This window comes from Pleurodeles waltl, chromosome 12, assembly GCF_031143425.1.
Source record: "Pleurodeles waltl isolate 20211129_DDA chromosome 12, aPleWal1.hap1.20221129, whole genome shotgun sequence".
In the NCBI taxonomy this organism is placed as follows: domain Eukaryota; kingdom Metazoa; phylum Chordata; class Amphibia; order Caudata; family Salamandridae; genus Pleurodeles; species Pleurodeles waltl.
The window spans coordinates 496099231-496122703 of record NC_090451.1 but is presented as its reverse complement, the minus strand read 5'-3'; the positions used below and the strand labels follow the sequence as shown (position 1 = coordinate 496122703).

Here is a 23473-nt window from a genome sequence, read left to right as displayed (position 1 = left end):
CTGGGCACAAAGCCCCCTCCAAAACCAGTGGAGAAAGGCATCCACTACCTCAGTCCTTGACAGGGTGAAGACCTCTGGGCACAAATCCCCCTCCAGAACCAGTAGAGTATCCCATCCACTACCTCAGTCCTTGGCAGGATGAAGCACTCTGGGCACCAGTCCCCCTCCAGAACCAGTGGAGACTGTTATCCACTTGAGAGACTGTGGCTTTGCACTCCCCAGGATGGAGCAGTGGGCAAACCACCCACTGAAAAGACTTGTGAGACTGTGGCTTTGCACTCCCCAGGATGGTCCAGTGGGCAAACCACCCACTGAAAAGACTTGTGAGACTGTGGCTTTGCACTCCCAAGGATGGTCCAGTGGGCAAACCACCCACTGCAAAGACTTGTGAGACTGTGGCTTTGCACTCCCCAGGATGGTACAGTGGGCAAACCACCCACTGTAGAGACTTGAGAGACTGTGGCTTTGCACTCCCCAGGATGGTACAGTGGGCAAACCACCCACTGTAGAGACTTGAGAGACTGTGGGTTTGCACTCCCCAGGATACATCAATGGGCATGGAGCCCCCTGGTGGATCTGGCGTGGTGCACTCATCCGGCTAAGGTGCCCCCCCTTCCCTTCCCCCTGAGGTGCCTGTTGTATTTCTATCTGATGCCCCTGCAGTGTTCTCTCCGTTTCTGGACAGGTATCGTATGTGGGCCTCGCCCATGCATTTTGGGCCCAGTGGTCCACGGACATTGAAATGTGCATACCTGCACTACTAATCGTGATGTATATATTTGGAATGTGTATATATTTATGTATATATGAGCTTACTGTATTTTCATCCATTACAATGGTTGTACTGACTTCCTTTTTGTCTTTGCATTCTTCCGGGGGGTTGTGGGTTGTTACTGTGATGTTTGGAAATGCATTGGTGTGTGTGCGAGGGTCGGGGTGGGGGTGGGGGTGTTGCGTGTGTGTGTGCCTGACTTTTGCCTCCCCTATGTCGTAGGTGCAGTACTCACCGTTGTCTTTGGCGCCGCCGTTGCTGATGTTCGTAGAGGAGCAGGAAGACAAGCGCAGGGAGTATTTGGAGTTCCGGCTCCATGGTGCCCTCCTTCCTCGTGGAGTGTGTTAAGGTGAGCGGTTTCCCATTGCAAAAGCTGTTTCCGCCGTGTTTTTATCCACGGTGAATCCGCGCTGCTTGTCTGTACCGCCGTGGCGGTCGGAGTGTTAAAGTGGCTGTCTATGTTGGCGGTTTCCGCCATGGTCATAATTCCCTTTTTTGTTCCGCCGGCCTGTTTGCGGTATTACCGCCGCTTTAACACCATCCGCCAGGGTTGTAATGACCCCCATAGTGTCTTCAACACTTTTTAATACTATCTCGGAATCTTAGGCCTCTAATAACTTTAGCTTCTCTGCATCAAGCACCACACTCACACAACAACTTAAACTTCACTGTATAATTTCACACAATCTCCGCAACAACACAAGCTAGACATAAGCTATGACAAAATGTGACCTTATTAGTACTCACTACTCCGCAGTTACAATCCTCTCCAGATGGGCTGGAACTCCATCCATCCTGGAACCATGGGCTTTAGGGTTTACACTGTGCTTGGGCAAATCTAAAATGGGCACTCTAGCTCTTTTTCTAACAACTGAACCATCGGACAGTGCTACCATCTTGCTGGCGTGCTCATGGAAGCGATGGTCAGCTCTCTTCTGGATCTTTTCAAAGGGTTAGGGGGCAAGGAGTTAAGCACTGAATTTAAATTTACAATTCTTTGAAGCCCATTTGGCTACGCAAAAATGACCGGGAATCAGCATTAACGTTTAGTAGATTTATTACAAATTAGTAATATTCAAATATATGAGCATATCAAATCAGGTTATAGAGATACAAAATCAAAATCGGCAAGCTGAAACTCTGTAACATCTTCAGTGTTTTCAATATAAGGCATATAAAGGTTACAGTCACAGAAATGCAGAACCTAAGAAATAGGAACTGACATTCTATAAAAGAATTAAAGTTCCTTCTATGCAGCACAAATTGAAATAAAGACACATGGTTAGTTTCTATCCTAAAAGGAGCTAAATTCAGGGGTCTCAGGACAAAGCAAGGTAGGTGTCAGCATCGTAGGACTCCAGTAGAAGTCTTCAGAAAATAAATAATCCAGTGTAAGCATGAAGCTATGCACTGTAAAGACAGGGGGTCTAGAGGTCTGCACCTCACAGTGCCTAGAAGACATCTTCTGCAATTCCAATAGCCCAGAAACTAAATGAATGTGGAAAATTCCAGGAGCATCTATATCTTCTGAACATGTAATCAGAAACCCAATTAATTCTCCTTCTCACTGAGCGCACCTGCAACATGGGGAGATTCTCCCACCCTGCAGAACACTTACGAACAGGTCAGCCTTGAGGTTCTTCTTCTTCTTCTTCCCAGATAGTCAATGAATGGGAAGTACACCAAATCATCGAGTCTGCACGAATGTCTTCTTGCTCTGCCTTTCTATCTCTAATAAACAATAATCCTTTCACTAGCTAAGCAACCAAGAATGTGCATCTGAAAAAGAAAAATATGTAAAGCACAGAAAACACATCTAACATGTTAAACCTATGGCCTACTCAGGCTAACTTAGCATAGCACCATTATTAGGCATGGTTAAACATTTGAATATAATTGTAGGCATAATATCAGAACAAACACAAGCAATCAATCCATGATTATATGTGCAATGTGTTTTCCAATATATGCAACTTGTCATTATGTATTAGTAAATATGAATAGGAACTACGAATTTCATGTTAGATGTAAAAATTAGAACACACACATAAATGAAACCTCTAAATTCTACGTTGAATGAACCTTTAATAATGCAGTTCGGTGTTTCACTTTACATCAGTAAGGTTAAGGCACACAGTATATATGATGTTGATTACATTGTTCAAGTTACTTTTGTAATGCATGGAGGGGCAGCCAGAAGTACACTGCTCCAGGGAATAGATCACTCCCCTAATTAAGTCGGTGTGTGAGAGCAGGAGAACGAAAGGCAGAAAACGGAGAAAGAAGAGAAAGATAAGTAACCAGTGACAAAAGGAAAAAGTAGTGGTGAAAAAGAAGAAGCTGAATCAGTGACATACAGAGAGAGGGTGTGTAGGATTCTGGAAGAAAGGGGTATGTGGAATCAAGACTAGCAACATGGCATTTGAAATCCTAATATTCAGCAGCACTGATGAAAAGCTCCACAGAATTCTAGTAGAATCATTTTATTAAAATGAAACTCCTGTGTGAAGGTTACTGAAGCTGAGTAAGACGTTTACAATAACAGCTGGAGAGGAAAATCTACCTAGCACATATTTACAGAATCACATTAGGACAATCACACACCGTGTAAGTGAGTCCATGGGAAGACACTGGCACAAATGTACAAGATTTGAATATCTCATGGAGAGTAAAGGAGGAGCAGGGAGAGAGGGAGAATACAAGCGCTTAAAAAGAATGAGTTCTGTTGATGATTTCCACTCTGAGATGTTGAGCTGGTCATTCATAGAGTTAATGTTTGATATGCAGAAATGCCACAAAACTTTCCAAGTGATGCAGTGCTTTGCTGACAAAGCATTTTTCACTGCTCACTGGCCTATTCCCACCTGGAAACAATTTCGTGCACCCCGCCTTTCTGCCTAATGTGATCAAAAAACATTGTCACAATTTGTAAAAAAAAAATTTCTAAAATGATTACTTTTCAATAAAGCAATCTTTTTTAAATGCAGCCCCTTTTCATTAAAGGGAACGGCTGCATTTTAAAAAAAGTTACTTTTTTTATGTTTGTTTGTCAGCTGGTTATAGTCTTGTGGAGTACTGTCTACTATCCAACAAACGTTTTTTTGACATTCACAAATAGCAAATTTTTGCAAATGGTTTACCACCTCTGACCAAATGTTGGGGAAAAGTGTTCCCTTGGCATGGCCACTGCACCCTGTGCCATGAAGTGGGCCCCAAGTTAGCACCCCGATGGCACTTTAATTTTTTTTAAAAAACATACTTACCTCTACTTACCCTACCCACCTGGGATGACGTACCGCATTCTCTGGTGTCCCTTTGGTGTGGGTGGGGGTGTTCATGGGGCTTGGGGAGGGCACCTGTGAACCCATTCCATGGTGTTTAACCAAGGAAATAGGTCCACAGGTCCCCTTATGCCCGGTCTGACCCATGCGTTAAATAATGGTGCAAAGCAAGCTTTGCACCATTACTTAGCCACTCCTCCCACCTGTGCGTCATTTTAGGACTGGGGATAAATATTGGGCTATGGCGATAGCATCATTTTTTAGATGGGAACGTCTACCTTACATCTCATTGACGCAAGGTAGGTGCACGCATCCAACAAATGTTGCAAACTCCTATATTTTTACGCTAGATGTGTCTAATGTCAAAATATAGATATGGAGTTAGGTTTGCTCCGAATATACGAAAAAAATTACGCAAATTCGGCACATTTGAAGTATATATTTGGGTCTTAATCACTAACCATTTCTAAAAGGAATCATCACTATGAAAGGTACCAGATGTCTACACAAGTAAGGGCTCATCTCATCCCTTTGCCTCACAGAGACTCAGATGATCAGGCTTTGACCCAGAGCAAGGCATACAGTAAAGCAAAAAGGGAAGGAATAGAAAGTTAGGAAAACAGTGACACAGGGAGAAAACAGGGATGAAAAAGAGCAGACAAGAGTGAGGTAAAGAGACAGAAAGTGTAGGGTGCTGTAAGAGATGCAAGAAGAGGAATCAACACCAGGAAGCAATGTATTCAGCGACCTGACTGGCCATTTGACAATGTGGCTTACAGGCTCCTAAGCAAAACATTGGGTTGTTTAACATATGTATTTTGTTCACAAATCAAGCACTAGACCCACTATAGATTAAGACAATATTCAGAGTGAGAGTGTAACCTTGTTACCTTATTAAGATTACACTAAAAACCAAATTGCCTCCAGGTTCTTCCTGGAGGAAACTTAAATAACAATGAGGAGCTAAATAAGGATCTAAAAGGATAGGTATTTGATTTATTTCTCAGGGTCATAATCTGTACTGCTCCGATCGGACATGATATTCCAGAAATGGGACCGCTGTACCAACAAATAATATGCTCCACAAATTTTTTGTTGAACGGTCAAGTATATCTGCATCAGTAATACACAGTGTACAAGTAGGCAAATTCACCTCTATCAGTAAAACAACATTTTATTACTATATTGAAAAGGAATTAGGAACCAGTTGAACATCTTATGGGTATTACCTGGTGGAGAGTGCAGTTTCTCAACTACAGGGTGATAGAATCTATGTTTTCATACCCGGGATCAACAAGAAGTGGTTCTTGGAAAGTCCCACATAAAGAAAACTAGTGTAACCAAGGGTGGAATTAAACTTTTGTGCTGATGAAGGTAAAGAGCTACAAGACAGCTGACTATTGTATTGACTCAGACATTAAGAGACATGGCCAAATATACAAACACAACTCTCAGAACTCTGACCTTAAATACTGGTGTATTAGTGTATGCAAAATAAATGGGTTTCAAGAGTCACCCACTGTTGTTGTCTGAGGATCTAAACTCCTATAGAAGACATTTGGGGGGAAGGGGTGCTAATACTCAGCTCTTAGAATTAATGACCCCAGCACCTTTAATTTAGAAATCAGAGCTGGAGACCAGCCCACAATTCTTGGGACTCCTGATTTCTAGGATTATTAGAACATACCACAATATTTTTAGAAAAGGTAACTCTTCTATCTTGTACCACCCATATAAGCACCTGATTCACCTGTTGAATGTATGCTAATTAACTCTGAAGACCCTCCAAAAGCACGGCAACAGAATTTGTGACTCAGCTCACCACAGATAGTCACAGCAATATTGCATAACATACTAAGGGGCAGATTTATGGAAAGTGCCACTTTCCCTGCACCCCTTAGCACCCTCCTACTGCCACCATGTGTGCACCGTAATTAAAATATGGCGCACCATGGCGCAGGGTAGGAGGCAATAGTGTCATTTTTTAATGACGCTATTGATGTACTCTGCAGGAGTAGCGCCAAAATATTGGTGCTACTCCTGCAGAGTATATAGGGACTCATTCTGAAGAATGGAAGCCCCCTTTTAACGTCTGCTATTGAGCAGGCGTTTAAAGTGCCGTAATAAATGGAGCAAGGAAATCCCATAGATTTCCCTGCACCATTTTACCGGCTACCCTAACGGGGGGAACACCCCTTTCATATATTATGCCTGGAGCAGGCATAATGTAGCGCAAATGGTTACAGGGTGGTGCAATGCATGCATTGTGCCACCTTAAATACAGCGCAGGGATTTTGGCCTCGTTGGGCCACATTAACGTCAAAATAAATGACGTTAATGTGGCTCAAAGTGGCGCTAGGGGCCTATAAATATGCCCTAAAAGACCTGATTTATGAAATGTTAGTGCCTCCCTAGAATCATTTTTTTACGAAAAAGCGGTGCAGTTTGTGCCTCTTTTGCATCAAAAAATGACGCTAAGGCGGCGCTAACTTTTCATTAATCAGGCCCTAAGACCAGTGTATGTGGCGCATTCTTTGTCATCTAACTCTCTCACACCAGTGAGTCCACTTCCACGCTCACACACTCTTTCTCACTCTCGCAAACATGCACACTCTCTAGATTGAAGGTCACCTGCCTGAGCCCACACAATGCCCTCTTTCTGTTTCCATTATGCCTACTGGCCTGTCCGGATCATAAAATATAATGTTCAGTTTGGAACTCACAACACACCATGGAGTGTTTTTTGAAGTGAATAACAGAAGCCAATGTTGAGACCATCCAACTCGATGACAGTCTTTTCAATAACCCAGAAAGATGAACGACGAGTCAACAAATTTGCGGCTGTAATTATAGGCCCCTAGCACCACAGAAGCATCACTTTTAGTGACGCTCCTGTGGTGCTAAGCACAGCCCTGTATTTACAAAGCGGCGTTAAGCAAGTTTTGGTGGCATAACACCACCTTGTAAATACAGCCTCTTTCCACACAGCACTGTGCCTCAAAGGGGCGTGAAATGGGTGTTGCTGTGGGCGTGCCACAGCAACCCCCTTTGCATTTTGACGCTGCCTCAGATTTATGAAATCTTGTAAACCTGAGGCAGCGCCAAAATCTAACACCACCCCCAGGGGTGGTGTTAACAGGGCACAACGAGGAGGAATACTTTTATTCCTCTTTTTTTTTTGCTTGTTCCATGCGTGCTGAATTCTTCCGCACACATAGAAAAGGCAAAATGCCAGAAATGATTGTTTATGTGCAGGTGGGTGTCCCTTCCTGCACATAAAAAATCATTTCAAAAGGACGCTTTGGCACTTCTGTGTGTGCTGCATTGTGCAGCACACACAGAAGTGCCAAAGCGCCATTAGTGATTGTTTATGTGCAGGAAGGGACACCTTCCCGCACATAAACAATCACACCTCTCAACACAGACATCCTTGCATGTGTTCTCTCCGTTTCTGGACAGGTATCGTATGTGGGCCTCGCCCATGCATTTTGGGCCCAGTGGTCCACGGACATTGAAATGTGCATACCTGCACTACTAATCGTGATGTATATATTTGGAATGTGTATATATTTATGTATATATGAGCTTACTGTATTTTCATCCATTACAATGGTTGTACTGACTTCCTTTTTGTCTTTGCATTCTTCCGGGGGGTTGTGGGTTGTTACTGTGATGTTTGGAAATGCATTGGTGTGTGTGCGAGGGTCGGGGTGGGGGTGTTGCGTGTGTGTGTGCCTGACTTTTGCCTCCCCTATGTCGTAGGTGCAGTACTCACCGTTGTCTTTGGCGCCGCCGTTGCTGATGTTCGTAGAGGAGCAGGAAGACAAGCGCAGGGAGTATTTGGAGTTCCGGCTCCATGGTGCCCTCCTTCCTCGTGGAGTGTGTTAAGGTGAGCGGTTTCCCATTGCAAAAGCTGTTTCCGCCGTGTTTTTATCCACGGTGAATCCGCGCTGCTTGTCTGTACCGCCGTGGCGGTCGGAGTGTTAAAGTGGCTGTCTATGTTGGCGGTTTCCGCCATGGTCATAATTCCCTTTTTTGTTCCGCCGGCCTGTTTGCGGTATTACCGCCGCTTTAACACCATCCGCCAGGGTTGTAATGACCCCCATAGTGTCTTCAACACTTTTTAATACTATCTCGGAATCTTAGGCCTCTAATAACTTTAGCTTCTCTGCATCAAGCACCACACTCACACAACAACTTAAACTTCACTGTATAATTTCACACAATCTCCGCAACAACACAAGCTAGACATAAGCTATGACAAAATGTGACCTTATTAGTACTCACTACTCCGCAGTTACAATCCTCTCCAGATGGGCTGGAACTCCATCCATCCTGGAACCATGGGCTTTAGGGTTTACACTGTGCTTGGGCAAATCTAAAATGGGCACTCTAGCTCTTTTTCTAACAACTGAACCATCGGACAGTGCTACCATCTTGCTGGCGTGCTCATGGAAGCGATGGTCAGCTCTCTTCTGGATCTTTTCAAAGGGTTAGGGGGCAAGGAGTTAAGCACTGAATTTAAATTTACAATTCTTTGAAGCCCATTTGGCTACGCAAAAATGACCGGGAATCAGCATTAACGTTTAGTAGATTTATTACAAATTAGTAATATTCAAATATATGAGCATATCAAATCAGGTTATAGAGATACAAAATCAAAATCGGCAAGCTGAAACTCTGTAACATCTTCAGTGTTTTCAATATAAGGCATATAAAGGTTACAGTCACAGAAATGCAGAACCTAAGAAATAGGAACTGACATTCTATAAAAGAATTAAAGTTCCTTCTATGCAGCACAAATTGAAATAAAGACACCTGGTTAGTTTCTATCCTAAAAGGAGCTAAATTCAGGGGTCTCAGGACAAAGCAAGGTAGGTGTCAGCATCGTAGGACTCCAGTAGAAGTCTTCAGAAAATAAATATTCCAGTGTAAGCATGAAGCTATGCACTGTAAAGACAGGGGGTCTAGAGGTCTGCACCTCACAGTGCCTAGAAGACATCTTCTGCAATTCCAATAGCCCAGAAACTAAATGAATGTGGAAAATTCCAGGAGCATCTATATCTTCTGAACATGTAATCAGAAACCCAATTAATTCTCCTTCTCACTGAGCGCACCTGCAACATGGGGAGATTCTCCCACCCTGCAGAACACTTACGAACAGGTCAGCCTTGAGGTTCTTCTTCTTCTTCTTCCCAGATAGTCAATGAATGGGAAGTACACCAAATCATCGAGTCTGCACGAATGTCTTCTTGCTCTGCCTTTCTATCTCTAATAAACAATAATCCTTTCACTAGCTAAGCAACCAAGAATGTGCATCTGAAAAAGAAAAATATGTAAAGCACAGAAAACACATCTAACATGTTAAACCTATGGCCTACTCAGGCTAACTTAGCATAGCACCATTATTAGGCATGGTTAAACATTTGAATATAATTGTAGGCATAATATCAGAACAAACACAAGCAATCAATCCATGATTATATGTGCAATGTGTTTTCCAATATATGCAACTTGTCATTATGTATTAGTAAATATGAATAGGAACTACGAATTTCATGTTAGATGTAAAAATTAGAACACACACATAAATGAAACCTCTAAATTCTACGTTGAATGAACCTTTAATAATGCAGTTCGGTGTTTCACTTTACATCAGTAAGGTTAAGGCACACAGTATATATGATGTTGATTACATTGTTCAAGTTACTTTTGTAATGCATGGAGGGGCAGCCAGAAGTACACTGCTCCAGGGAATAGATCACTCCCCTAATTAAGTCGGTGTGTGAGAGCAGGAGAACGAAAGGCAGAAAACGGAGAAAGAAGAGAAAGATAAGTAACCAGTGACAAAAGGAAAAAGTAGTGGTGAAAAAGAAGAAGCTGAATCAGTGACATACAGAGAGAGGGTGTGTAGGATTCTGGAAGAAAGGGGTATGTGGAATCAAGACTAGCAACATGGCATTTGAAATCCTAATATTCAGCAGCACTGATGAAAAGCTCCACAGAATTCTAGTAGAATCATTTTATTAAAATGAAACTCCTGTGTGAAGGTTACTGAAGCTGAGTAAGACGTTTACAATAACAGCTGGAGAGGAAAGTCTACCTAGCACATATTTACAGAATCACATTAGGACAATCACACACCGTGTAAGTGAGTCCATGGGAAGACACTGGCACAAATGTACAAGATTTGAATATCTCATGGAGAGTAAAGGAGGAGCAGGGAGAGAGGGAGAATACAAGCGCTTAAAAAGAATGAGTTCTGTTGATGATTTCCACTCTGAGATGTTGAGCTGGTCATTCATAGAGTTAATGTTTGATATGCAGAAATGCCACAAAACTTTCCAAGTGATGCAGTGCTTTGCTGACAAAGCATTTTTCACTGCTCACTGGCCTATTCCCACCTGGAAACAATTTCGTGCACCCCGCCTTTCTGCATAATGTGATCAAAAAACATTGTCACAATTTGTACAAATTTTTTTTCTAAAATGATTACTTTTCAATAAAGCAATCTTTTTTAAATGCAGCCCCTTTTCATTAAAGGGAACGGCTGCATTTTAAAAAAAGTTACTTTTTTTATGTTTGTTTGTCAGCTGGTTATAGTCTTGTGGAGTACTGTCTACTATCCAACAAACGTTTTTTTGACATTCACAAATAGCAAATTTTTGCAAATGGTTTACCACCTCTGACCAAATGTTGGGGAAAAGTGTTCCCTTGGCATGGCCACTGCACCCTGTGCCATGAAGGGGGCCCCAAGTTAGCACCCCGATGGCACTTTAATTTTTTTTTAAAAACATACTTACCTCTACTTACCCTACCCACCTGGGATGACGTACCGCATTCTCTGGTGTCCCTTTGGTGTGGGTGGGGGTGTTCATGGGGCTTGGGGAGGGCACCTGTGAACCCATTCCATGGTGTTTAACCAAGGAAATAGGTCCACAGGTCCCCTTATGCCCGGTCTGACCCATGCGTTAAATAATGGTGCAAAGCAAGCTTTGCACCATTACTTAGCCACTCCTCCCACCTGTGCGTCATTTTAGGACTGGGGATAAATATTGGGCTATGGCGATAGCATCATTTTTTAGATGGGAACGTCTACCTTACATCTCATTGACGCAAGGTAGGTGCACGCATCCAACAAATGTTGCAAACTCCTATATTTTTACGCTAGATGTGTCTAATGTCAAAATATAGATATGGAGTTAGGTTTGCTCCGAATATACGAAAAAAATTACGCAAATTCGGCACATTTGAAGTATATATTTGGGTCTTAATCACTAACCATTTCTAAAAGGAATCATCACTATGAAAGGTACCAGATGTCTACACAAGTAAGGGCTCATCTCATCCCTTTGCCTCACAGAGACTCAGATGATCAGGCTTTGACCCAGAGCAAGGCATACAGTAAAGCAAAAAGGGAAGGAATAGAAAGTTAGGAAAACAGTGACACAGGGAGAAAACAGGGATGAAAAAGAGCAGACAAGAGTGAGGTAAAGAGACAGAAAGTGTAGGGTGCTGTAAGAGATGCAAGAAGAGGAATCAACACCAGGAAGCAATGTATTCAGCGACCTGACTGGCCATTTGACAATGTGGCTTACAGGCTCCTAAGCAAAACATTGGGTTGTTTAACATATGTATTTTGTTCACAAATCAAGCACTAGACCCACTATAGATTAAGACAATATTCAGAGTGAGAGTGTAACCTTGTTACCTTATTAAGATTACACTAAAAACCAAATTGCCTCCAGGTTCTTCCTGGAGGAAACTTAAATAACAATGAGGAGCTAAATAAGGATCTAAAAGGATAGGTATTTGATTTATTTCTCAGGGTCATAATCTGTACTGCTCCGATCGGACATGATATTCCAGAAATGGGACCGCTGTACCAACAAATAATATGCTCCACAAATTTTTTGTTGAACGGTCAAGTATATCTGCATCAGTAATACACAGTGTACAAGTAGGCAAATTCACCTCTATCAGTAAAACAACATTTTATTACTATATTGAAAAGGAATTAGGAACCAGTTGAACATCTTATGGGTATTACCTGGTGGAGAGTGCAGTTTCTCAACTACAGGGTGATAGAATCTATGTTTTCATACCCGGGATCAACAAGAAGTGGTTCTTGGAAAGTCCCACATAAAGAAAACTAGTGTAACCAAGGGTGGAATTAAACTTTTGTGCTGATGAAGGTAAAGAGCTACAAGACAGCTGACTATTGTATTGACTCAGACATTAAGAGACATGGCCAAATATACAAACACAACTCTCAGAACTCTGACCTTAATTACAGGTGTATTAGTGTATGCAAAATAAATGGGTTTCAAGAGTCACCCACTGTTGTTGTCTGAGGATCTAAACTCCTATAGAAGACATTTGGGGGGAAGGGGTGCTAATACTCAGCTCTTAGAATTAATGACCCCAGCACCTTTAATTTAGAAATCAGAGCTGGAGACCAGCCCACAATTCTTGGGACTCCTGATTTCTAGGATTATTAGAACATACCACAATATTTTTAGAAAAGGTAACTCTTCTATCTTGTACCACCCATATAAGCACCTGATTCACCTGTTGAATGTATGCTAATTAACTCTGAAGACCCTCCAAAAGCACGGCAACAGAATTTGTGACTCAGCTCACCACAGATAGTCACAGCAATATTGCATAACATACTAAGGGGCAGATTTATGGAAAGTGCCACTTTCCCTGCACCCCTTAGCACCCTCCTACTGCCACCATGTGTGCACCGTAATTAAAATATGGCGCACCATGGCGCAGGGTAGGAGGCAATAGTGTCATTTTTTAATGACGCTATTGATGTACTCTGCAGGAGTAGCGCCAAAATATTGGTGCTACTCCTGCAGAGTATATAGGGACTCATTCTGAAGAATGGAAGCCCCCTTTTAACGTCTGCTATTGAGCAGGCGTTTAAAGTGCCGTAATAAATGGAGCAAGGAAATCCCATAGATTTCCCTGCACCATTTTACCGGCTACCCTAACGGGGGGAACACCCCTTTCATATATTATGCCTGGAGCAGGCATAATGTAGCGCAAATGGTTACAGGGTGGTGCAATGCATGCATTGTGCCACCTTAAATACAGCGCAGGGATTTTGGCCTCGTTGGGCCACATTAACGTCAAAATAAATGACGTTAATGTGGCTCAAAGTGGCGCTAGGGGCCTATAAATATGCCCTAAAAGACCTGATTTATGAAATGTTAGTGCCTCCCTAGAATCATTTTTTTACGAAAAAGCGGTGCAGTTTGTGCCTCTTTTGCATCAAAAAATGACGCTAAGGCGGCGCTAACTTTTCATTAATCAGGCCCTAAGACCAGTGTATGTGGCGCATTCTTTGTCATCTAACTCTCTCACACCAGTGAGTCCACTTCCACGCTCACACACTCTTTCTCACTCTCGCAAACACGCACACTCTCTAGATTGAAGGTCACCTGCCTGAGCCCACACAATGCCCTCTTTCTGTTTCCATTATGCCTACTGGCCTGTCCGGATCATAAAATATAATGTTCAGTTTGGAACTCACAACACACCATGGAGTGTTTTTTGAAGTGAATAACAGAAGCCAATGTTGAGACCATCCAACTCGATGACAGTCTTTTCAATAACCCAGAAAGATGAACGACGAGTCAACAAATTTGCGGCTGTAATTATAGGCCCCTAGCACCACAGAAGCATCACTTTTAGTGACGCTCCTGTGGTGCTAAGCACAGCCCTGTATTTACAAAGCGGCGTTAAGCAAGTTTTGGTGGCATAACACCACCTTGTAAATACAGCCTCTTTCCACACAGCACTGTGCCTCAAAGGGGCGTGAAATGGGTGTTGCTGTGGGCGTGCCACAGCAACCCCCTTTGCATTTTGACGCTGCCTCAGATTTATGAAATCTTGTAAACCTGAGGCAGCGCCAAAATCTAACACCACCCCCAGGGGTGGTGTTAACAGGGCACAACGAGGAGGAATACTTTTATTCCTCTTTTTTTTTTGCTTGTTCCATGCGTGCTGAATTCTTCCGCACACATAGAAAAGGCAAAATGCCAGAAATGATTGTTTATGTGCAGGTGGGTGTCCCTTCCTGCACATAAAAAATCATTTCAAAAGGACGCTTTGGCACTTCTGTGTGTGCTGCATTGTGCAGCACACACAGAAGTGCCAAAGCGCCATTAGTGATTGTTTATGTGCAGGAAGGGACACCTTCCCGCACATAAACAATCACACCTCTCAACACAGACATCCTTGCATGATGGTGCAAGGATGCCTGCGTTGTCGCTGGAGGCTAAATTTTGTGCCAGAGCAAGGGGAAATGCAGGGGTGAGCCGGATTCCCTTAAATACGGTGCATTGCGGTGTTTCTAAAGTGACGCAGCGCCGTGCTGCCAATTTTGGCGCAGCACCGCGCTGTGCCACTTTTCTTTAAATCTGGCCCATGGCCTCTGGTGGAGTCACACACACACCGTTAATTTGAACCCACAGAGATAACTTTCACATTTACAGCCACCATGACCTCCAACAGTAGCTTAGCAAGGATGCCATGGACCATGGTTCAAGCCTGGAAACTTGCCCTTCTGACTACTGTTGGAGGTTAGGAAAAGACCGCAATTTTGAGGACTCAATTGGCCCCAATGCCACTGCATCTTCTGCACCAACTGATGATAACTACGCCGCTGACCACCAACACTGATCATGCATTTCCCTTCCAAATGCACAATGCCAATAAAGGAGATGTTATATATGTCTACCCAGCTGTTTTGAATGTACGTAAAACCCTCTTTGATTGCCATCTATTTGAAAGACACTGGGACAGGCTATAACTTAAATGATCTCTGTGCACCTATAGCCTTTAAGAAAATGCAAGTAAGGCTTGAAGACCGCTTGCAGCACTCTTCGATGGCGACTTTTAGAAATGAGAAAGAAGGTTCCAGCTTGGGCATTCAAATAGACTTCTGATACATCCTGGAATTTTTCTCCTAGGTTATGGATTTTATCCCATTGCATTATAGCAATTGTAAAGCTCTTGATGCGCCTGTTGGGACCCCAGAACCTTTCTTAAATAGTGGGTGCTGCAATTGTTGTGCATTTTTCCTAGCACCTAAGGGGCATATTTACAGGCTTTTGGACCAGGGCAGTGCTGCAAGCCTTCTTGCTGTGCTGCCCCCCATCAAAAGAAAAGGGCAGGAATGCACTGTATCTGAAAGATACAACACATTCCTGTCCTTTTCCCTTGCACTGGTGCACAATGGGCTGCCATGTGCCAATGCAGGCACCCTTGCATCTGGTGCAAGGGTGTCTGCATTGGGGGGAGGATTGTTTTAGTGCAGGAAATGACATCTTCCTACACGAAAACAATCACCAGAGGCATTGTTCCCTTTCTAAGGGTGCTGCAGAATTCAGGACACATAGAAAAAGGAAAGAACTAGGATAAAACAAGGTATTTCTCCTTGTTGCACCTCCCTTACGCCTCCCCTGGAGAGACGGCTTTTGGCGCTTTCCCACGTTTACAAATCGTTGTGAATTTGGGAATGCGTCCAAATCCATGGGTTTTACGTGGGAACACCCAACGCAACACCCATGGAATGCCTCCCTGTCGCAGGGTGAGTCACTGCGCTGAATCAGTCATATTTACAAGGCCGTGAAAAGCCATGCAGGGTGGCTTTACATGACCTTGTAAATAAGACCCTATGGTGTGCGCTAAAAGTGACTTTCCTGCAGCGCAAAGAGCCTTGTAAATATGGTCCAAAGTCTGTAGTGTGCACTGTATAGTAAGCATTGGGTATTGTGCATGATGTTTAGAGGCATGCTCCAATCCTGTCATTATAAAATTGTTGCTCAGATTAAACATGAGTAAAGGAGAGCAGAGTGTAGTTAGAGTTGCCCGTGCAAATTTGTTCTCTTCTGGGTGGCCGGGTAATAGGCAACCTTGGTTGTTATGCATATTTAGTGTAAATTTGCATTGGGCTTAGTGCTGGAAAGTAGAGGGATCCTGCCATTTCTGGCTGGATCTGGGATCCATTCGACCCAGGAAAACATGCTTAATTTGTTATGGTGCCATTTTCAGACATTGTGACATTCAGCAGTGCCTGCACATTTTCTCCATTTCATTTGAAGCAGAAACTTGCAGGGGTGAGAGATCTTTCTTGTTTTAACATCCATCCAGCCACAAACAAAGGCTAGATTTAAAGGGCCATCAGCCCTCTTTTTTCAAGTATCATCCTGGCTGAGAGTCACATGGGGCCTAAAACCTTGATGCCAATACTATGGAAGGAAATAAAGATGCGCAGCTTGTTATCACTTCGCAAGTACTTAAGAAAAACTATTGGAGATAGATATTTAACTTTGTTCAACACCCACTGTTAGAGATGTGCATGCACTGTAAGAATACGAGATGTATCTGTCTGTATGTGTAATTACATAAATATTGATTTGAATGGCTACTACTTTTTTTTTTATTTAACTCTTTTATAGTGCTGCTGATCCTAGTGTAGGGTGCCAGACCCCTTTACATCACATACGTACACAGGTGCAATACTTTATCCAAAGGTGTGAATCAATGTATAGGAAATGTTACAAAAGATAAAGATGGTTATATGGTGGAGGAATCACATATCATCCATACTTAGACATTATGGCTTTCATTATGACTTTGGCGGTCTCTGATTGAGACCGCCAAAGCCACGGCCACCAGAAGACCGCCAGTGGTGGTGGTCTTCCGCCCGCCATATAATGGTTACTGCCGGATTTCCGCCACTCTTTGGGTGGATATCCGGCAGTAGCCATGCTGGTGGGCACTGGGGTTCAGGCGTTGGGGGGATCAGGTGCTTGTTGGGGGGGTGAGGTAGCCATCTACCGGTGACAGGGAAGGAAATCCTTGTCACTGGTAGCCCTACCGCCATGGTTTTCATGGCGGTGCTACAGCGGAAACCATGGCAGCAGGCCAGCCTATAACCCCGCCAGCGGTCCTCTGTGGACCACCGTATCGGAGATGAACCTCTCCGGCCCGGCGGTTCATACCGCCATTTCGGTATGTGTGGAGATGTGACAGCCAAACCGCCACATTATCTTCACTTCCAGCCTGTTGGCAGTGATACCGGCAAATTAACCCTGGCGGTCGGAAGACTGCCCACATCATATTCACCACCTATATGCTAAGATTGAATGGTCAGGAGAAACACAGAGTCAGTATATAAAATATAAGGCAGCAATTGTGGTTGTCTGTACTAACAAAACTGTATTACTTCCTAAAGGCATCCTTGGTTGCAATCTTAGAATAACAGCAGATTCAGACACAAACAATGTGCTTTGCAGTAGAAACAATAAACCTCTCTACACATTTATGAGTTAAACTGAGACTGGGCAAAGCACAGAACTCTCCCAGAACTGTGTTAACACTAGGGTTATCTAACCTCTATTATAATTCCCTCAAAATTGTTGGGTACACAAGGATCCCTGCAGGAGATGTCTTTACCCTATAAGTTTAAAATGTAGCCTATTTGTGAACAATTAGGTTTTCTAGAACAGATTTATTGTCACACATCCTTGCTGACAAAATTCTTGGCTGCAGATTTTTTTTTTTAAAACAAATGAAGAAGTAAACCATCAGAATCTGCTTTTCAAGCTCCGACCCTTGAGACTCCACCCTTTTTCTCTACCATAGCTTCATCCCCAATTTACACGTTCGTGGGGTACTTTTTTTTCCAATTCCAGCACTGATTGGGTCCATATTAGGTGGGCTATGTATTGTGCATGAGGTTCAGGGGATGCGACAAACCTGTTGCTGTGCTTAAGATTTGAGTAGGGGAGAGGGTAGCAAGACAGAGAAAGAGATGCACTTCCATGTAATTGCCATCTTCTGCGCTGTCGGGATGAGACAACCTGTATTTTGGGTCAAGCTCGCACAAGTGCTCTGGCCCCTGTTGATATCTCTCTGTGGGCTTTTAACCACGCAGATGTCACTCCCATTACTTTCTTTGGTTCCAGGGCTTGTCTTTTAAAATTTGCTTGATTTCATTAGGGAAAGGCATGCATAAGTCATGCCTTTTCGGGTGTTTAAACCTCCTCCAGAGCACAGGTAAACTATTGAAAACATACGAGGCTTCGTGTTTTCCAAATGGCTTCTGCACTATTTATTTTTATTTCCTATGCAGCGCAATCTCGCTGGGCAGTAGTCGAGCGCTTTGCATGACACTGACCCTGTTAAATGGATAATTCTGCTTTTGCGGGTTACATGGATAATTGCTTTTTTGCTGCTCTTTCACTCTCATGGCGACCGTCGGCTCGCGTATGTGAAACTGTTTTACTTTTCATTATCAGTTTATGTAGCAAGAAAAGTCCGGTTAGGAGTTTACAACGCTAATACCGCTAGCTCCAGCAAATGCGAGACCCATTGCATGGCAAATGTTTGTATGTGGCTGGACGATTGACAGTCCCAGTGCTAGCTGAATACATACACCTTTTACTATTAATCCAATCATATCTATTTTCAGCTTAGATCACTCGAACAGATAAATAAACATCCGATGAAAAGGGACAAAACAGTACTGTACTTACAATTTCCAGGATCATTAATATTCCAGCCGCAGACTTGACGAACCCAACATCAAGGGAGATGAATTTCCAGGTGAGCGTTGTAGAGGTGGACACACCCGATGTGCTGGTCTGGGTACTGATTTTTGAGGGGAACTCAGCCATGATGTAAGGGCTGGTGTATTGTGGGGTTACAGATACTGATGACTACCAAACTGACCACGATGCTTGAAGCAACGCGTCCTGTTGGTTTCTTCCAGATTTGCCTCTGACGTCACTCTGTTGAACTTTACACCATGGCACTCTGTCTTCTGTGCTGGGCACTGTCCGTGCTTCAAGGAGGCTGGCACGAGCAGCCTGGAACGAGCAGCCTAGCAGCCTCTTCTAATCAGTACGTCTGAGAACAGCACTGCTAGTAGCGGCGGAAGCGATCACAGACCAGCAGTGCGCACACGCCTTTCTTCATACCCAACTTCCAGGCGCTGTTTTTGGTCACGCGTTCCCTGACAGGCAGGGCTTGGGGTGGGTCCCGGCCTAAGTACACATTGGCAGAGAATGCTCTGCGAGACTTTGGCATGCATCTTATTTGGTTTCTGTCAATGATTCTTCTATTGAGAGGGGTCAGCAAATGTTTAGTCAATACTTTAAAACAACTCTCCTCAGGCGGGGCTAACTTTAGAGGTGCGCTGTGGGCGGTGAAATCTGCTGTTTGGAAAACACAACCATGATGCGTTGGAGGAGAATGAAAGCGTTATATTCGATGAAGCTATTTTTGTAGACTGTAAGTATCCTTGTAAACACCACTGGCTACAACTGTGCCCTAGAGCGCATGCTCCTAGTTCGATTCATGGAATATTTGTTCTGTGTATATTTACACGTGTGTGGTGTACTGCTCCTTACCTGAATCCGGTGAATGATAATACAGTAGGCCCCACACCCAGCAGACGTAATCGAACAAAGGAACACTGTGGAATGCCTGTTGTTGGGGATTGTCCCAAACGCAGGGCTTGGTAAAGAGAACCGTTTTTTTTTCTTCTCTAAACTGCATGACCCCTTTAATTGGAGGGCAAAGCCGTCTAAGGCACTTCTCGGCGATTTTACGCCTTTTAGTTGTATGACCCTGCTCAGTGGAGGAGCCAGAAAATCAAAATGCCCCGTACTTTGCATTACATTTCTAATGGCAAGCAGCAAGTGAAACGAGTGCGCTCGGCCCTCGTAAAAGAGCTGCCTTCACCGCTCAATCCACCCCAGGCAGTAGCTGAACATTAAAATGATGCCCAAACCGCGGAGGGCACCAAGCAAGCGAAGCAAATGAGCCCAACCCTTCACTAGAGAAGCTCCCTTGTCTCTTCCATCCAAGCATGTATCCCTTCATCCTTTAACCCTTCCATCCACCTGCTGATATCCACTGTTTCACCTTTATATTGTCATTCATTAGTTATTTTATCCATCATTCATTCTATCCATATGCCATCCATTCATCAACTCTGCCATCCATCCATCCTTTCATCTATCCACTCTGCCATCCATTATTCCTGTAATCAATCCATTCATTCATCATACGTTCATCCACTCTGCCATCCATCCACCCAACGATCCATCCACCCAACCATCCATCCACCCATTTGTCAATCCACTCTGCCATCTATCCAAGTGGCTTTTCACTCAGTCATTCATCCCTTTACTCTGCCATTCCTTGACATACCCATTCACTCATCTTTTTACCTACTCCTCAACCTATCCAATCACCCACGTCCCCACTGATTCATCCATCCATCCTTTCACCCTTCCCTCCATTCAATATTCCTTCCATCGTTACCTCTTCTAACACCTATCTTTTGTTCTTTCTTTCTCCTGATTTCTCTTCTACTGACACTGTATTCCTTATAATATATGGCATTCTGTAATCTCTGTATAAGTAGCAGTCACTAATTTCTTTTTAATTGGCAATTTGTGATACACCAAGTCGCTGATTATAAGGAAAATAGATGAGAACTCGACTATTATAAGGTATTACAGTCAAGTTCTGATGTCACAATACCGGCTGAGTGAAAAGTGAAAAGCAGATCAGGTAATGGAGTATAATTCTAGCAGCTGTTTAAAGCAACAAACGGAACAGTGCTTTTCTTTCTGCTCTATTTGAATAGCTTACAATGACAAGCATAGAAATATGTTTATTTTTTGCACTCCTTAGATGGAGAAATGCCAGAGTCTTTCTGCATGTATCTACACCTTCCGACATACTGCCGTTTAAAAAAAAAAAAACTGATTTGTAATGAACTTTTTAACCCCTTCGCTGCCAGGCCTTTTCCCCATCGGGTGTAGCCCTTTTTTTGGCTATTTGGGACAGTTTGCGCCTAGGCCCTCATAACTTTTTGTCCACATAAGCTACCCACACCAAATTTGAGTCCTTTTTTTCAGAATGTCCTAGGGATCCCAAAGGTACCCAGATTTTGTGGGTTTCCCTTGATTGGACCATGAAATTAGCCGAAATACATCGAAAATGTAGTTTTAAAAAAAAAAATGGGGAAAAGGGGGTGCAGTAGAAGGCTTATGGTTTCTTCCCTGAAAATGGCATCCACAAAGGGTTTATGGTGCTGAAATCCCAGCTTTCAGGAACAGGCAGACTTGCATTAGAAAAACACATTTTTTAACACAATATTGGCATTTTACTCGGATATACCCAATTTTTACTATTTTTTTGTGCTTTGAGCCTCCTTCCAGTTAGTGACAGAAATGGGTACGAAACCAATGCTGGATCCTGGACATATAAACATTTCTGAAAAGTAAAACAAAATCTGAATTCAGCAAGGTGTCATTTGTGGAGATACTACAAGGTTTTCCTACAGAAAATAACAGCAGAAATGAAAAAATATTGGAATTGAGGTAACAAAAACAGCCATTTCTTTCCACGTTTTACTCTGTAACCTTTTCCTGCGATGTCAGATTTTTAGAATCTATATACCGTTATGTCTACTGGACTCGTCTGGTTGCGGGATATATAGAGCTTGTAGGTTAATCAAGAACCCTAGGCACCCAGAGCCAATGAAGGAGCTGCACCATGCAATGGGTTTTCATTGTATACTGGGTATACAGCAATTCATTTGGTGAAATATAAAGAGTGAAAAATAGGTGTCACGGAAACCTTTGTATTTTCAAAATGGGCACAAGCTAAGGTGTTGAGAAGCAGTGGTTATTTGTACATTTCTGAATTCCGGGGTCCCCATACTAGCATGTGAATTACAGGGCATTTCTCAAATAGTTGTCTTTTTTACACACTGCCTTACATTTGGAAGGAAAAAAAATGTAGAGAAAGACACGGGGCAATAACACTTGTTCTCCTATCCTGTGTTCCCCCAAGTCTTCCGATAAAAATGGTACCTCACTTGCATGGGTAGGCCTAATGGCCGCGACAAGAAACGCAACATTGACACATCACATTTTTACATTGAAATCTGACGTGTTTTTTGGAAAGTGCCTATCTGTGGAGTTTGGCCTTTAGCTCAGCCGACACCTAGGGAAACTTAACCTGTGAATTTTTGAAAAACAGACATCTAGGGGAATCTAGGGTGGGGTGACTTGTGGGGCTCTCACCAGGTTCTGTTATCCAGAATCCTTTGCAAACCTCAAAATTTGTCAAAAGACCCACTTTTTCTTCAGATTTCAGTGATAGAAAGTTCTAGAATCTGAGAGTACTCACAAATTTCCTTCTACCCAGCATTTCCCCTCATCTCCCGATAAAAATGGTACCTCACTTGTGTGGGTAGGCCTAGTGCCCGCAACAGGAAATGCCCCAAAACACTACATGGACACATCAAAATTATCATATATAAAACTACCTGTTTTTCTGGGAGGCGGGGAAAGGGTGGCCACCTGCCTTTTAGGTCCTGGGCTCATTAGCCATCTAGGTAAACCTACCAACCCAAACATTTCTGAAAAATAGACACCCAAGGGAGTCTAGGGAGGTGTGACTTGCGTGGATCCCACAGTGTTTTCTTACCCAGAATCCTCAGCAAACCTCAAATGTAGCTAAAAAATCACATTTTCCCCAAATTTCTGTGTGGGATCACTGCACCGGCATAAATTTCCTACCACCCAATGTTCCCCTCAATCTCTCGATAAAAATGATACCTCACTTGTGTTGGTGGGCCAAGTGCCTGTGACAGGGAAGAGCCAAAAACATGTTGAAATTGAGGGGGAACCAAAGTGGGTTCAAAAAGGCAGTTTGAAAAAAACGTTTTTAGGCTGACAAGAGGGGCAGAATTTTTATCGGCATAGATGCGACAATGGTGGGTGGTAGGAATTTTGTGGATTCCTGCAGATTCCGTAAAGTTCCTTCACAAAAAAGTTGGAGGTTTGCAGGGCATTATGGGTAAGAAAATGGTGCAGGGTGCATGTGAAACACACCACCCTGGACTCACCCAGATGTTTAGTTTTAAGATGTGTCTAGGTCTCGTAGATTTTTTTAGGTGGCAGCGTTCCAAAGTCCAAAAAGTGAAGCCCTCACCATTCCAAGTGGGTCGATTTTGAGAGTTAGACAAGCTCTCATGGCCCAAATGTAAAACCAAAACCCAAAATAATCAAATGTCCTCTTGCTTGTCATTGGGATAAGATCTTTTAGTGTGCAGGGTAGAGCTGAAAGACTGTTACCCCCTTCAGTCAGGCTGGGGCCATAACCATGCCCGTACTGGTTGGTAGCCACCACCCTAAATATATATTTTTTAAACTCCTTGGCATCTACTAGGCTTTCTGCCCCCCGGGAGTGGATCAGGGGTAATTGCCCCATCTGCACACCAGTGGGCATAACAACTTTGTCACCATTTATTTGGGGTGGGGGTATGGTGTGCTTTCTGTCCCCCTTGGGGGGAGATGGGCCTTACAAAAAT

General features: G+C 43.3%; 1 protein-coding gene across 1 annotated transcript in view; it reads right to left on the bottom strand.

Annotated features, from left to right (window-relative positions):
* The window catches only part of PLLP (plasmolipin), a 165984-nt gene extending 146901 nt beyond the window's left edge, over nt 1–19083 (bottom strand). Inside the window, exon 1 of the mRNA XM_069217210.1 lies at nt 18612–19083. Coding sequence (XP_069073311.1) covers nt 18612–18752 — 141 coding nt within the window. The 5' untranslated portion in view covers nt 18753–19083. The remainder of the gene's footprint in view (nt 1–18611) is intronic.
* Nucleotides 19084–23473: the final 4390 nt, after the last annotated feature.